The 15567-nt window shown below is 36.4% G+C and overlaps 2 protein-coding genes across 2 annotated transcripts in view; both read right to left on the bottom strand.

The window, feature by feature from the left end:
• Positions 1-869: 869 nt before the first annotated feature.
• The window catches only part of LOC117334345 (probable ATP-dependent RNA helicase DDX49), a 29118-nt gene continuing 14420 nt past the window's right edge, over positions 870-15567 (bottom strand). The window contains exons 7-12 of the mRNA XM_033893904.1: positions 13338-13490; positions 11997-12094; positions 11651-11725; positions 11375-11463; positions 3376-3447; positions 870-2757 (exon numbers count right to left, since the gene is read on the bottom strand). Coding sequence (XP_033749795.1) covers positions 2662-2757; positions 3376-3447; positions 11375-11463; positions 11651-11725; positions 11997-12094; positions 13338-13490 — 583 coding nt within the window. The 3' untranslated portion in view covers positions 870-2661. The remainder of the gene's footprint in view (positions 2758-3375; positions 3448-11374; positions 11464-11650; positions 11726-11996; positions 12095-13337; positions 13491-15567) is intronic.
• On the bottom strand, positions 4119-8773 carry LOC117334344. Its single transcript, XM_033893903.1, has 7 exons — positions 7829-8773; positions 7235-7360; positions 6705-6840; positions 6150-6400; positions 5699-5921; positions 4934-5264; positions 4119-4668 (listed from the first exon to the last, which is right to left on the bottom strand). Exons 1-7 carry the CDS (start codon positions 8593-8595, stop codon positions 4427-4429), a joined length of 2076 nt encoding a protein of 691 aa, XP_033749794.1. The 5' UTR covers positions 8596-8773; the 3' UTR covers positions 4119-4426.

Raw genomic sequence — 15567 nt, 5'->3', positions numbered from 1 at the left:
ATTTTATACAAACATGAAGACTTGGACATTGCGTTGGGAACAGACTAATAGAAAACAATCTAAATAATTATCTAAGTCAGTAAATTCAGTTTCCAAAATGTCAATATAGTTAGTATACATTTGTATCAAAGAAGCCTATTTCAAGAAAACTGGAGATATTAGAATTTCAAATCAATCTGAAATATATTCCTCTATTTGTTGGTATACATAACTGATGAATGATTTATAACAAGATAGTCCCTTCATGTTATCATTGCATATAATTGTCCATCAGCGACACAGAATACAAGGAGTCCAAAGATTTACTAATCTTAAGATAATTGTGTCCAAAGATTTACTAATCTTAGATAAATGTGTCCAAAGATTTACTAATCTTAGATAAATGTGTCCAAAGATTTACTAATCTTAAGATAATTGTGTCCAAAGATTTACTAATCTTAAGATAATTGTGTCCAAAGATTTACTAATCTAAAGATAAATGTGTCCAAAGATTTACTAATCTAAAGATAAATGTGTCCAAAGATTTACTAATCTAAAGATAATTGTGTCCAAAGATTTACTAATCTAAAGATAATTGTGTCCAAAGATTTACTAATCTAAAGATAAATGTGTCCAAAGATTTACTAATCTAAAGATAATTGTGTCCAAAGATTTACTAATCTAAAGATAAATGTGTCCAAAGATTTACTAATCTTAAGATAATTGTGTCCAAAGATTTACTAATCTTAAGATAAATGTGTCCAAAGATTTACTAATTTTAAGATAATTGTGTCCAAAGATTTACTAATCTTAAGATAAATGTGATCACTCCTAGATGTTCTTTTTCTTTTCTTTTCCCCGAATTAAATCACAGTAAAACAAACACCAAGTCATTACTATATCATGGACATGATTTATTGCACATGCTAAAGAGAAAACTGATACAATCAAAAATATGTTACAGTAAAATGAAGTATTCTGCCGTCACCCCACAACTACCTACGCTCTGTGATGACACCCCAGGGGTTACGACTACCTATGCTCTGTGATGACACCCCAGGGGTTACGACTACTGATGCTCTGTGATGACACCCCAGGGGTTACAACTACCTACGCTCTGTGTTGTCACCCCAGGGGTTACGACTACCTATGCTCTGTGATGACACGTCACCCCAGGGGTTACAACTACCTACGCTCTGTGATGACACCCCAGGGGTTACGACTACTGATGCTCAGTGATGACACGTCACCCCAGGGGTTACAACTACCTACGCTCTGTGATGACACCCCAGGGGTTACGACTACCTATGCTCTGTGATGACACCCCAGGGGTTACGACTACCTACGCTCAGTGTTGTCATCCCAGGGTTTACGACTACCTACGCTCTGTGATGACACACCAGGGGTTACGACTAACTACACTCTGTGATGACACCCTAAGGGTTACGACTACCTACGCTCTGTGATGACACCCCAGGGGTTACGACTACCTACGCTGTGTTGTCACCCCAGGGGTTACGACTAACTACACTCTGTGATGACACACTAGGGGTTACGACTAACTACACTCTGTGTTGTCACCCCAGGGGTTACGACTACCTACGCTGTGTGATGACACCCCAGGGGGTTTTGACTACCTATGCTTTGTGATGACACCCCAGGTGAACATTAACCCCCGGAGTATCAAGGATGGTGTTCTGTGAATTACAGGTAAAACCTGTATAACTATTTTAGTTTGTGGGTAAGGGGAGGTAAGTCACTCAGCTTCATGTAATTATAATGTCTATATTGGCCAGCCTTCTCTCTCCGATATGCCATTGTGTTACAGGTAACAGTTGTAATAATCTCCGAGAAAACACAAAACTATGTTTTTATTAAATAGGCACCAAAAGCCTGATTTCGGACATAATTATGAAACAGTAATGTCCATACACATTCAACTGTTACCCAGCTGTAAACATTTATATTCAACACATCTAGCATTTCATTTAAACAAGTTATTACTATAGGTATAATGATAAATTAACAATAACAATCATAATAATAAAAGATATTATATACTACATGTATCTCAATTTCAACACATTTTATTTCATCAAAAGTTTATTTGTTTGTCTACGTGAGGCCTGTTGCATGCCATCCAGAGCAATTAGGATAAAGTCATTAAGTGACTTGCCCAAGGACAAAACCATAAAAGCACAGACTGGTCTGTTTCTTAGCTTCCTGAGAAGAACACAAACCGACACGGATAGGGAGCATCGAACCATCCACCTCGGATCCTCACCTGAGGATAAACGGTCCGACCGACTGAAACTCCCTATCCCCATCAAAGGTAGATCATTTTAGAAGGGGAACAGGCCTTCAAAATCAATATTCTTTCCAGTACCAGAAACATGTTTTCTAACAGAGATTTAAACAGATATTTGCTTTGAAGCTGACATTGCAAGGAAGAAATATCATCATCAACTTTCAGATTTTGTTAAGACACATGGTAAAAAAGATATTCTTTGTTTTGGACTTCAACCCTTTGTTTACTAGACAAAGTCTAATGAACCAGGTTATTCCAGATAACTTCAAACTGGCGTCCATCTTTTAAAGTCTCTATAATGTCAACTGTTAGGAAATCTTCAAGTAACAGAACAGTAACAATTACAATACAAATAACATTTACAAAGGACGAAATCATGTCTTCGTCTTCTTCTTCATTTTTTGCTTCTTCCAGTCTTTCTGTTTCTCTTTTAAATATTTCTGTTTCTTCTTTTCTTCTTTTTCTGGATCCTATAACATTGACCAAATAATAAAGACATTAGTGAATTAGGCATGAAACCAATGTGATTGAAATCATCAGTTTACAGTTAATTACTATATACTAGGCAGCAATATTGACGAAGACATGAACAGATGATTTCAGCACTAGTGATCCATGAACAGATGATTTCAGTAATAGTGACGAAGCCATGAACAGATGATTTCAGCACTAGTGATCCATGAACAGATGATTTCAGTAATAGTGACGAAGCCATGAACAGATGATTTCAGTAATAGTGACGAAGCCATGAACATATGATTTCAGTAATAGTGACGAAGCCATGAACAGATGATTTCAGTAATACTGACGAAGCCATGAACAGATTTCAGTAATACTGACGAAGCCATGAACAGATGATTTCAGTAATAGTCACGAATCCATGAACAGATTTCAGTAATAGTCACGAAGCCATGATCAGATGATTTTAATCAGATTGACATGAAACACTTCAGAGTTTATTGTAAACCATAACATGAGAGATTATTGTCATTCATTTTCCCCTGTACTTAACAAATTCAGGCACTCAAGAAATGAAATCATTTCATTTCATACTGCCACAATATTAATGTATCAACACCAATACTTACTTTTCCTTCTAATATCATCCTTTTCCTTTTGTTAATTGTGTCTCTTTCTCCAAAGTCTCTTTCATCTAATTTCTATTAAAAACACAAGTGAAATAAGCGTTAGGGACATATGAGCCGCCGGCTGGCATTTAGGTCCTTAAGGCATAAAAAATCAAAATGGAGTTTTTGGTATTTTCATAATCTAGAGATAATGGCGGTTAAATTGGTGTAAAAATAGCTTTGGTGTGTCAATAACTGACGATTTGACGCTACATTGAATATATGTCGCATTTGGTATGCTAGATGACGTTGGCGTTAATAACGACGTCATTTTACCAGTGCCATTTTTGACGTCATTTTTTGCAACGTCATTTATCACAGACAGTTGCATAATGCTTTGCTGTTACAGGTCTTGAATTGAAGACTGTTATTTTCTAATTGTTATTATATCTATAGTCATTTAAAAAGAAAAAAGTCCTTTTTCAGTTGTAATGATTCATTTATTTACAAGGATAAAATTTGTGATTCACATATCAACTTGAACACAAACATGTATCTTGCAATAAACAGGTAACATCCCTTGTAATTACACACAAAAACAATCAGTCACATCCCTTACACACAAAAACAATCAGTCACATCCCTTACATACAAAAACAATCAGTCACATCCCTTACCTAATACAAAAACAATCAGTCACATCCCTTACACACAAAAACAATCAGTCACATCCCTTACATACAAAAACAATCAGTCACATCCCTTACATACAAAAACAATCAGTCACATCCCTTACCTAATACAAAAACAATCAGTCACATCCCTTACCTAATACAAATAACAATCATTTTATATTTTATTTGGTAGAAACAGATTGCAAAGTGAACTCCAGGACTCCATCAGGATTATATTGTTACAATTAATTACATGTAGTGTAAGAAGATAAAACATTTATTTTGAAATTGTATTTAACTGTATCCTAACAAGCAATGCTCATTTCATAATATAAAATAAAAGCATGAGTACAGTATTTAAGTTTTCATCAATAACAATTTTGATCTCAACTTTCAGTTCATTCTTCTGTGTGGGTGGGTCTAGAGGTGGGCTGTGGGACAGTGGGCAGGGGACATAGAAGGTCCTTAGACGGATCCTTTACAAAAGGCCTGATATTTTTGTACAGGTACCATGCACGTTCTGCGGAAAAACCTTTTGCCTCCAGTCTCACTGGCAAACCCTGTGGAATAATCTTTCCCCTCTTCACAAGCCTCACTGGCGTTGTCTCCCCGTCAACACCTTTTTTAACAGTAACCATTCCTGAAAGAAAGAAACAGGAATGGCATGTTGTAATTGAACTTAGTTTTGAAAGGGATACATGTACACATAAAAATCAAAAAACCTGTACAAAACCATTTTATTTTTAAATCGGATAAAAATTCTGCATGCCCCACATACCAAATACATCATTAGAATCAGACTCATAAATCTAGCGGAATTACCCATGGAGGTAATTGATAATGAAAGCGCAGTACATTATATAAATTAAATGGATTGAAATATGTAAATATAGCAGTACATGTACCTGAAGTGGTGGAAGCAAAGTGAAAGTGATGGTATTTCCCAATACCAGGAACCGCTCTAAATACAGGCTTGAAGAATTGTTTCCAGTCTCTCCAGATCCACGAATTTGGTGACATCTCACTGTATAAATCTGCCTGGTTATGTGTGGATGAAGCATGAATTGTCATCTTCAGGTCAGACAAACTATCCACATCATTGCGTCTGATTTTCCTTCGGGCAATACCAAACATCCCATCCACAAGACAACGGGCATGATATGGCTTCATGAAATGTAGATGGATGTCATCATGATATCCATTTGCCACTCTCCAAGCCAGATAGCTTGTGACAACCTGAATCATAAAAAAATAAAATTAGGTTCATTGTATAAAGCAGTGTAAGAACCTGTATTATTAAGTTTATTATATTACTGGCCTGCTTTCTACTAGCATGTCAAAAATAAGACACCTGTATATAATAACACTATTGTGACTTCACAATTACAAAATTTTGGAGAAATCGGAGATGAGTGGGTATCAACATTCAACAGCTTCAAAAATATGTAACTTATAATGTCATAATGATTATGTAATGCTGAATAATTGTTTCAGTACAAAGAAACATACAGCCTGCTCCTTATATTTGCATAACTACCAGTTTTGTGATAAACAGAAACTTACACTGCTGACTTTTTTGAATGAATTCAGTTCAACTTGGCAAATGATCTTAACTGATGTGCCACACTCCTTTAAGGTGTTTTCTTAACTCAACAACAAATATTCCATACCTGATTCTTATTTTGGCCACCACAATTGTCTGCATTCAAGTACACAGTTTTTTCTCCTTCCCCGTGGTATTCGAAGAAGTGGTGCAACATAGATACAACAGCATTGGCCGAGTGGCTCTGGGCACCATCCAGACCAATGGACTGATCCTCGCCAAACAAATAATTTGTTTGCAGGGACCGACCATCATTGCAAATACCAAATAGATTAGCTTTATATGGTGACCTGAAAGAAAAAGCTGTACAATATCAGAGAAGCAGTGTTCAAGATCATTTCTTTTAATTTCAATCCGATATTTTTTTATTCTGATATTCAAGATTGAAACTTTACATCTTTAATACATGAATTACATTTTATGAAATATGATCCAATACTACAGAGATTTAATGGTTTTAAATGTAACCTGTTTTACCTACTGCTTCTCCCTTTTAACAGACTTAAATTGTTTTTTACCTGAAGTACAAAGCTCCTTCCTGTCTGCAATGACTGGGCAGAAGTACACTTTGAGCATAATCAAATGTGTAGTGGACATCTTTTAGGTCCATGGATGTTGGAGGAACAGGAACAGTAGACTTCGGATGACCATGAAGACCTGCAATAGCAGCATGACATTTTTGTCGATAATGGTCTCTCTCCTTTTGGGCTGATGAAATGTGTTCTGCAAAGTCTGTGCTAGCCTCCATTTTATCTGCCTCAGTGATGGCCTAGATACAATATATGTACAAAAATCTTATCTTAACATGTCATCAAAATGTTCTATATACATCGTACATACAAAATGTATATAATGAACCTATAAAAATGTATAACAAGATGTTTAAAGCAATAAAAGTTTTCTTTGTTATTTTACTAATAAATTCATACCATTATTGTTATGAATGAATATGAATGTAGAATTATTACAATATCACTATCTGTTTATCTAAAATTAGAACTCAAATATATTAAGATATTTTGGTTTTACTGTCCATGGATATTAAATTAGACTTGTTTTGATTAGGTTCTTACCTTCTGTATCCGATTCCTAAAGGATTCACATTTGTGACATACATCTGTCTTGCAGGACATGAACTGGATGTGTGGGAGACACTGGTGCCATATTCTTCTGAAAGTGGTCTCAGATAGGCATCGGTTTTCTGTTTCACTGTTGAAAATAGATATGTCACTAGATCATAAAATTGGAGGGTGACGATTATAAACAATACTAAAACCAAATAATTCAATGTCATTTCCAAAGTTTGAAATATATTATTTTCATTTTAACAAATAATTTGGACAAATTCTAAGATATCTAGTGATGGAAGATAATTTATTAGCAGCTTGTTTGTGTTTATAATTAAAGCATACATAGTTAAAAAAAATATTCTTATAGCTAAACCAATTTATAAAGGCATTATTTCAAATGTTTTATGATTATAAATTAAATGTATCTGTAGACAATATTTAATTCATAACAGTGAAAATTGACACTGGTTTATCATGGATTGCTGTATGAATTGATTACCAAGTACTTTTTTCATTATGAGGATAATACTTACATACATACTTGGCTGTATTTCTTATGGACAGATAGATAGGTTTCACTTCCAGGTAAATATATTGGTGGAAAGCTGTCCCGTCCACGTGGTGCAGCAGGTTGGGGCAATCCCATCTCATCTGCATACCTAACATATAAATGTAACTGCATTAAAAAATAATTAACATCAAAATTCATTTCCAAATACATGTATCTCATTGTGCTGATAGTAAAATATGTATAATGGAAATTTCGAAACAGACAAGGTCTGTATCAAACTGTGACCTATTACAATTGAATGTACGTAAATAAATAATATAGCTATTATATTTCAAAATACATGTACCCGGTATGTTTATATTTAATCAAGGTGACTTGAGATGATTTTTTTAAATTAAGTTTTGCACATGTTAAGTTAAATTACTAACAGTTGTATTATTTATTTATTTTTCCCCAGCAAAAGAGAACAAAATACAGACTGCACAGATAGTTTGATGTTAATCATGACATGCACGACAAGTATGAATATTCTACATACAGAACTATGGGTTTCATTTTTATTTTTTTTTTAATGTTAAATACCTGTGTATAAGTACACATACGGCACAGCACTTACCTTGAAATAAACTGGACAACTTGTTGAACATTATCATAGGTCACTGCATTTTTGGGTTTTTTCCCTGTATTTCCATGTATCCGTGGAACAGCACCATTCTTGACGAAATGGGCCCTGATATTTTTCAAGTAATGTGCATTTATGTTATTAACATAAAGGAAACAAGCCTTGCAAACACTTGTGTTCTGGAATTGGTAGTCAAAGCGATGCCGTTTGACGTTAGTTTGACCATGTATTCCCCTTGTCATGCCACATGCCTGGAGCTGTCCAATAATTAACATGTCCCTGCCATCTCTCTCCATTCCCTGCACATTCAATCTGTTATCTTTGATATCCATATTGGGAAATTTGGACAGACACCCCTTCTTACATTTACGCTGTGCGTCACGTTCGTCCGAGTTATTTTCGTCGTCATCATCATCATCATCAACCTCGTTGTCATCACTACGTAGTGTGTCTTGATCAGAATCATTTTCTGTGTCCCTTTCAACGTCATTTCTGATAAAAACTCTCATCCGAGTATGTAGAATCGGCGAATTAATAACGCTAATGCCGTTACTCACATCATCATCATCATTATCACTCTCGATGTCATAGTCAAAATCAACATCTTCATCCTGATTACCGGAGACAGAACTCACCTCTTCAGCTGTACCACTGTTTACCCGACTTGTACACGGAAAGAAATGGCTAAAATCATCGTCTATCTCACTTGCTAAATCGCTATCACATCCGACTACGTTAAAATTTGGCGGAAGAGACATCATATAAGATTTCTTGATGCGTTAGACCTAAACACTCCCATCTGCCATCTTCGTAGCGAATGTAAACAACTACGTAAATACCGGAAGTGTGTTCGGCAGAAAACGGGGAAACCCCATTCGTGTCGATATTTTTGTTGAATAAACACTTTTATTTACATTTACCGTTAATGTTATTGAATGGAAAATTAACCGACATGTCTAAAGTTTAAGGACAGGTATTTAAAGTTCATCTATAACAAAGTATATCAGCTGCATTTTGTGTTTTTGCAACGCAAGTGGGATTCCCGTTTTCGCGCGAAACGGAAATAGAATGGAAATAATAACTCTGACGGAATTCCCTTTTTTCTCCGTTTTCATTGGATAGAACTTAAGGACCTAAATGCCAGCCGGCGGCTCATATATAATGATACATTAGTAATTAACAAAATACAATTTTTGTCAAGTTGTGTCAAGTTTTAGCACATAACAAAGTTTCTGATCACTATTGCTATCACATTCTGAGAGAAGATGTAAATGATGGTATTTATGGCTGTTCTTGATTTGATCACCTACTGATATACTTAAGAAATAATTAACGATGATTCGTGTATTGTTGCAGGATATACAACTAGGACGAGGATATTTTTGCAATTGAATTAATAACGAAAGCCACAGGCCCGAGTTATTAATTAAAATTGCAAAATATCCGAGTCGGAGTAAGAAAGTATAGAAAGTTGATTATTTCTATTCTACCATGTACTATTTAGTTCTGAGATCTACCTCTTCCTTATAGAAAAACGGCAACGAAACCCCCGGAAATGTGTCGCTACATGGCTGTTACAATTCACAAGAAACGATAAGGCGTGCATGCTAATGAATATTCAAAAGCTGACGTCAGTTCCAAGCCAGTTGACAGCAACGTTACGAGAACTTTCGGGGATGTCGGCCAGCAATTCATGTAGAAATGCTCTCCAAAGATTGCCTGTGGAAAATGACCTTACAACATATTGTTTAGCACTCTGCTCTGGGTTGATAGAAACTAACAATCTGGCAAATTTCTCCGTTGTAAAATACATGGTCTCCGACGTTCAAACGTTTTGGCGTTGCCATGTTTGTTTACAAATGCACAATTTTAGAGGGGAAAGATTGTAACAGCTGTGACTCACAAGCGTGTATTATTGATACGAGAGTGTATTACTGGCAAATAATACACAGTTTTAAACCAATCAAAACTGGCATTGCATAGCAAAAGTGGTAGAATGTGATTAGTAGGGATGACCATAGTTGACCATAGTATGGGATGACCATAGTTGACCGTAGTAGGGTATGACCATAGTTGACCATAGTAGGGGATGACCATAGTTGACCGTAGTAGGGTATGACCATAGTTGACCGTAGTAGGGGGATTACCATAGTTGACCATAGTAGGGGGATGACCATAGTTGACCGTAGTAGGGGGATCACCATAGTTGACCGTAGTAGGGTATGACCATAGTTGACCGTAGTAGGGTATGACCCATAGTTGACCGTAGTAGGGTATGACCATAGTTGACCATAGTAGGGGGATGACCATAGTTGACCATAGTAGGGGGATGACCATAGTTGACCATAGTAGGGATGACCATAGTTGACCGTAGTATGGGATGACCATAGTTGACCATAGTAAGGGATGACCACAGTTGACCATAGAAGGGGATGACCATAGAAGACCATGGTAGGGGATGACCATAGTAGGGGATGACCATAGTTGACCATAGTAGGGGATGACCATAGTTGACCATAGTAGGGAATGACCACAGTTGACCATAGTAGGGGATGACCACAGTTGACCATTGTAGGGATGAGTTAACCTTTATTACTGTATAAAGAGTATAGTAAACCATACATCAATGTAGTAATAAACAGTGTGATTTTCAAGAGACCCATGATTTGACCATTGCTCGTGCAAAATATCTCTATGATCTGTTTGAATACCCAGGTTCTACTGTGACCGAAGTACACAGTAGTCCCCCGTACTAACATCACACAACGATTAACACTACAGCTCTGTGACCCAAGTATACAGTAGTCCCCCGTACTAACATCACACAACGATTAACACTACAGCTCTGTGACCCAAGTATACAGTAGTTCCCCGTACTAACATCACACAACGATTAACACGACAGCTCTGTGACCCAAGTACACAGTAGTCCCCTGTACTAACATCACACAACGATTAACACTACAGCTCTGTGACCCAAGTATACAGTAGTCCCCCGTACTAACATCACACAACGATTAACACAACAGCTAACGTTTCTGTCAAGTAGGGTCAACTAGGGAATCTTGAGCCAACTTTGAACCTACTGCATCATACTTCAACCACATTGACTAATATAGATCTAGGTTCAAATGAACTCTAGTCAACCATATAACAGTTAGTTCTTGGTGACCATTAAGATTATTGGTGTACTTACAATCTCGGTGACCATTAAGATTATTGGTGTACTTACAATCTCGGTGACCATTAAGATTATTGGTGTACTTACAATCTTGGTGATCATTAAGATTATTGGTGTACTTACAATCTTGGTGATCATTAAGATTATTGGTGTACTTACAATCTCGGTGACCATTAAGATTATCTCTGAACTTACAATCTTGGTGACAATTAAGATTATTGGTGTACTTACAATCTTGGTGACCAACAGATTATAGGTGTACTTACAATCTTGGTGACCATTAATAGGTGTACTTACAATCTTGGTGACCATTAATAGGTGTACTTACAATCTTGGTGACCATTAATAGGTGTACTTACAATCTCGGCCTCCCTCCTGGCTGTAGCCACTTCCACAAGTATACGTAAGGCCTCTTTTTCTTCAGCTTTGTACTCAGTCATCTTTTTTTCTATAGATATAAATAAATTGATCATTGCTCCCTAAGTATAATACAATATTTATCATCATATTACAAGTGACCCTGTCTTAATTTGAATTATAAACATATTCAGTAATAGCTTTTAGTCATATTCAAAATGTATCAAAATGAAAATGTAGCAGATTTAGTGACTTCAACATTGAAGACATGTACGTACTTGTGAATTCCTCAATGGCATGCACCAACTTAATGTCAAACTGTGTCACCAAGGTAATTGACTTGCCACCTCGACCTTCAGAAACAAACAATTATTTGAGGTTACACACAATATATACAAAACTTTTCATATTCAATATTCATGATTTTCTAGCAAGACACAATATATTTCACTGTTTAAAGATTTTGACATGGACTACATACTCCAATATCTCATTTTATATACACAAGAGACTATGTGGCTGAACTTCTGATATAGGAGAGAAGTGGGACAGACTCAATGTTCACAGTAATATTTTTACTACAAAATAAATCTTTGTACACAAACACAATGTTAACATCATTACCTGCCCTTGCTGTACGACCAACTCTGTGTACGTAGTCTTTGGGTCGGGACGGCACGTTGTGGTTCATAATCAGATCTACTGTTGGTATGTCTAAACCCCTGTCAGCCAATACAGAGACATTGATACATATAAATATGTCATATGATTGTAATAATGAGGATGTTACCAAACTCAGAATTACATCTATGTCTGAGGATGTTACCCAACTCAGAATTACATCTATGTCTGAGGATGTTACCCAACTCAGAATTAAACTTACGTCTGAGGATGTTACCCAACTCAGAATTAAATCTATGTCTGAGGATGTTACCCAACTCAGAATTAAATCTATGTCTGAGGATGTTACCCAACTCAGAATTAAACCTATGTCTGAGGATGTTACCCAACTCAGAATTAAACCTATGTCTGAGGATGTTACCCAACTCAGAATTAAACCTATGTCTGAGGATGTTACCCAACTCAGAATTAAACCTATGTCTGAGGATGTTACCCAACTCAGAATTAAACCTATGTCTGAGGATGTTACCCAACTCAGAATTACATCTATGTCTGAGGATGTTACCCAACTCAGAATTAAACTTATGTCTGAGGATGTTACCCAACTCAGAATTAAACTTACGTCTGAGGATGTTACCCAACTCAGAATTAAACCTATGTCTGAGGATGTTACCCAACTCAGAATTAAACTTATGTCTGAGGATGTTACCCAACTCAGAATTAAACCTATGTCTGAGGATGTTACCCAACTCAGAATTAAACTTATGTCTGAGGATGTTACCCAACTCAGAATTAAACCTATGTCTGAGGATGTTGAGCTTGATTATCTTTTAATTCACAATTTGCCACATGATTGGTAATGAGGATGTTGACTTGGTTACACTTTAACTTTAATCTAGTAAAAATAGACCTCTAACCTAGTTATACTTTAACCAAGTTAGACTTGAAACCTAACCTAGTTTTTCTAGAACTTAGCCAAATTAGACTTGAAATCTAACCAAGTAGGGGCCACGGTGGCCGAATGGTTAAAATGTTCCAACTTTGTATCACCTCTGGGTCGCGAGATCGGTACCCAAATGGGGCAGTTACCTGGTACTGACCATAGGTAGTATTTTTTCCCTAGGTTCTCCGGCTTTCCTCCACCTCCAAAACCTGGCACATCCTTAAATGACCCTAGCTGTTAATATGACATCAATATTTATACTTAACCAAACTAACCAAGTAAGACTTTAATGCTAACTTAGTTATCCATGAACTCTATCTTGTTAGACATGAACACTAAATAGTCTATCAAGTAAGACATGACCTCTGACCTAGTTAGACTTTCTTACCAATCCTACCTACCTACTGGCCACATCAGTAGCAATGAGGATGTTGACTTGGTTAGACTTGAACTTTGCCAAGGCTGCAAGACGCTCCTTCTGTTTGCACATTGCATGTAAGATTACACAGTTGAGGCCCAGACTTGTACAGATCATCCCTAGGATCTGTGTGTACCTGTAAATATCAACACAATATCAACAACAGGTATATAATTCCATACTGTCATATCAACACAATGTCAACAACAGGTATAATCCCATACTGTCACATCAACACAATGTCAACAACAGGTATAATCCCATACTGACATCATATCAACAACAGGTATAATCCCATACTGACATCATATCAACAACAGGTATAATCCCATACTGACACATCAACACAATGTCAACAACAGGTATAATCCCATACTGACACACCAACACAATGTCAACAACAGGTATAATCCCATACTGACATCATATCAACAACAGGTATAATCCCATACTGACATCATATCAACAACAGGTATAATCCCATACTGTCACATCAACACAATGTCAACAACAGGTATAATCCCATACTGACATCATATCAACAACAGGTATAATCCCATACTGACATCATATCAACAACAGGTATAATCCCATACTGTCACAATGTCAACAACAGGTATAATCCCATACTGACATCATATCAACAACAGGTATAATCCCATACTGTCATATCAACACAATGTCAACAACAGGTATAATCCCATACTGACATCATATCAACAACAGGTATAATCCCATACTGTCACAATGTCAACAACAGGTATAATCCCATACTGACACATCAACACAATGTCAACAACAGGTATAATCCCATACTGTCACAATGTCAACAACAGGTATAATCCCATACTGTCACATCAACACAATGTCAACAACAGGTATAATCCCATACTGACATCATATCAACAACAGGTATAATCCCATACTGACATCATATCAACAACAGGTATAATCCCATACTGTCACAATGTCAACAACAGGTATAATCCCATACTGACATCATATCAACAACAGGTATAATCCCATACTGTCATATCAACACAATGTCAACAACAGGTATAATCCCATACTGACATCATATCAACAACAGGTATAATCCCATACTGTCACAATGTCAACAACAGGTATAATCCCATACTGACATCATATCAACAACAGGTATAATCCCATACTGACACATCAACACAATGTCAACAACAGGTACAATTCCATACTGTCACACCAACACAATGTCAACAACAGGTATAATCCCTTACTGACATCATATCAACAACAGGTATAATCCCATACTGACATCATATCAACAACAGGTATAATCCCATACTGACACATCAACACAATGTCAACAACAGGTATAATCCCATACTGACATCATATCAACAACAGGTATAATCCCATACTGACATCATATCAACAACAGGTATAATCCCATACTGACATCATATCAACAACAGGTATAATCCCATAGTGACACATCAACACAATGTCAACAACAGGTATAATCCCATACTGACATCATATCAACAACAGGTATAATCCCATACTGACATCATATCAACAACAGGTATAATCCCATACTGACATCATATCAACAACAGGTATAATCCCATACTGACACACCAACACAATGTTAACAACAGGTATAATCCCATACTGACACATCAACACAATGTCAACAACAGGTATAATCCCATACTGACATCATATCAACAACAGGTATAATCCCATACTGTCACAATGTCAACAACAGGTATAATCCCATACTGACACATCAACACAATGTCAACAACAGGTATAATCCCATACTGACATCATATCAACAACAGGTATAATCCCATACTGACACATCAACACAATGTCAACAACAGGTATAATCCCATACTGACATCATATCAACAACAGGTATAATCCCATACTGTCACAATGTCAACAACAGGTATAATCCCATACTGTCACAATGTCAACAACAGGTATAATCCCATACTGACATCATATCAACAACAGGTATAATCCCATACTGTCACAATGTCAACAACAGGTATAACCCCATACTGTCACATCAACACAATGTCAACAACAGGTATAACCCCATACTGTCACATCAACACAATGTCAACAACAGGTATAACCCCATACTGTCACATCAACACAATGTCAACAACAGGTATAATCCCATACTGACACATCAACACAATGTCAACAACAGGTATAAT

This window comes from Pecten maximus, chromosome 9, assembly GCF_902652985.1.
Source record: "Pecten maximus chromosome 9, xPecMax1.1, whole genome shotgun sequence".
NCBI classification, from domain to species: domain Eukaryota; kingdom Metazoa; phylum Mollusca; class Bivalvia; order Pectinida; family Pectinidae; genus Pecten; species Pecten maximus.
This window is presented reverse-complemented; position numbering and strand designations above follow the sequence as displayed.

Excerpts from the sequence above, each read along its gene's own strand:
- LOC117334344 (XM_033893903.1), bottom strand. The coding sequence starts at position 8,595 with ATGATGTCTCTTCCGCCAAATTTTAACGTAGTCGGATGTGATAGCGAT. Across the intron at positions 6,841-7,234 it reads AAATACAGCCAAGTATGTAT|TGAAACAGAAAACCGATGCC; the intron begins GTAAGTATTATC and ends TATTTTCAACAG. Across the intron at positions 5,922-6,149 it reads GAAGGAGCTTTGTACTTCAG|GTCACCATATAAAGCTAATC; the intron begins GTAAAAAACAAT and ends TTTTTCTTTCAG.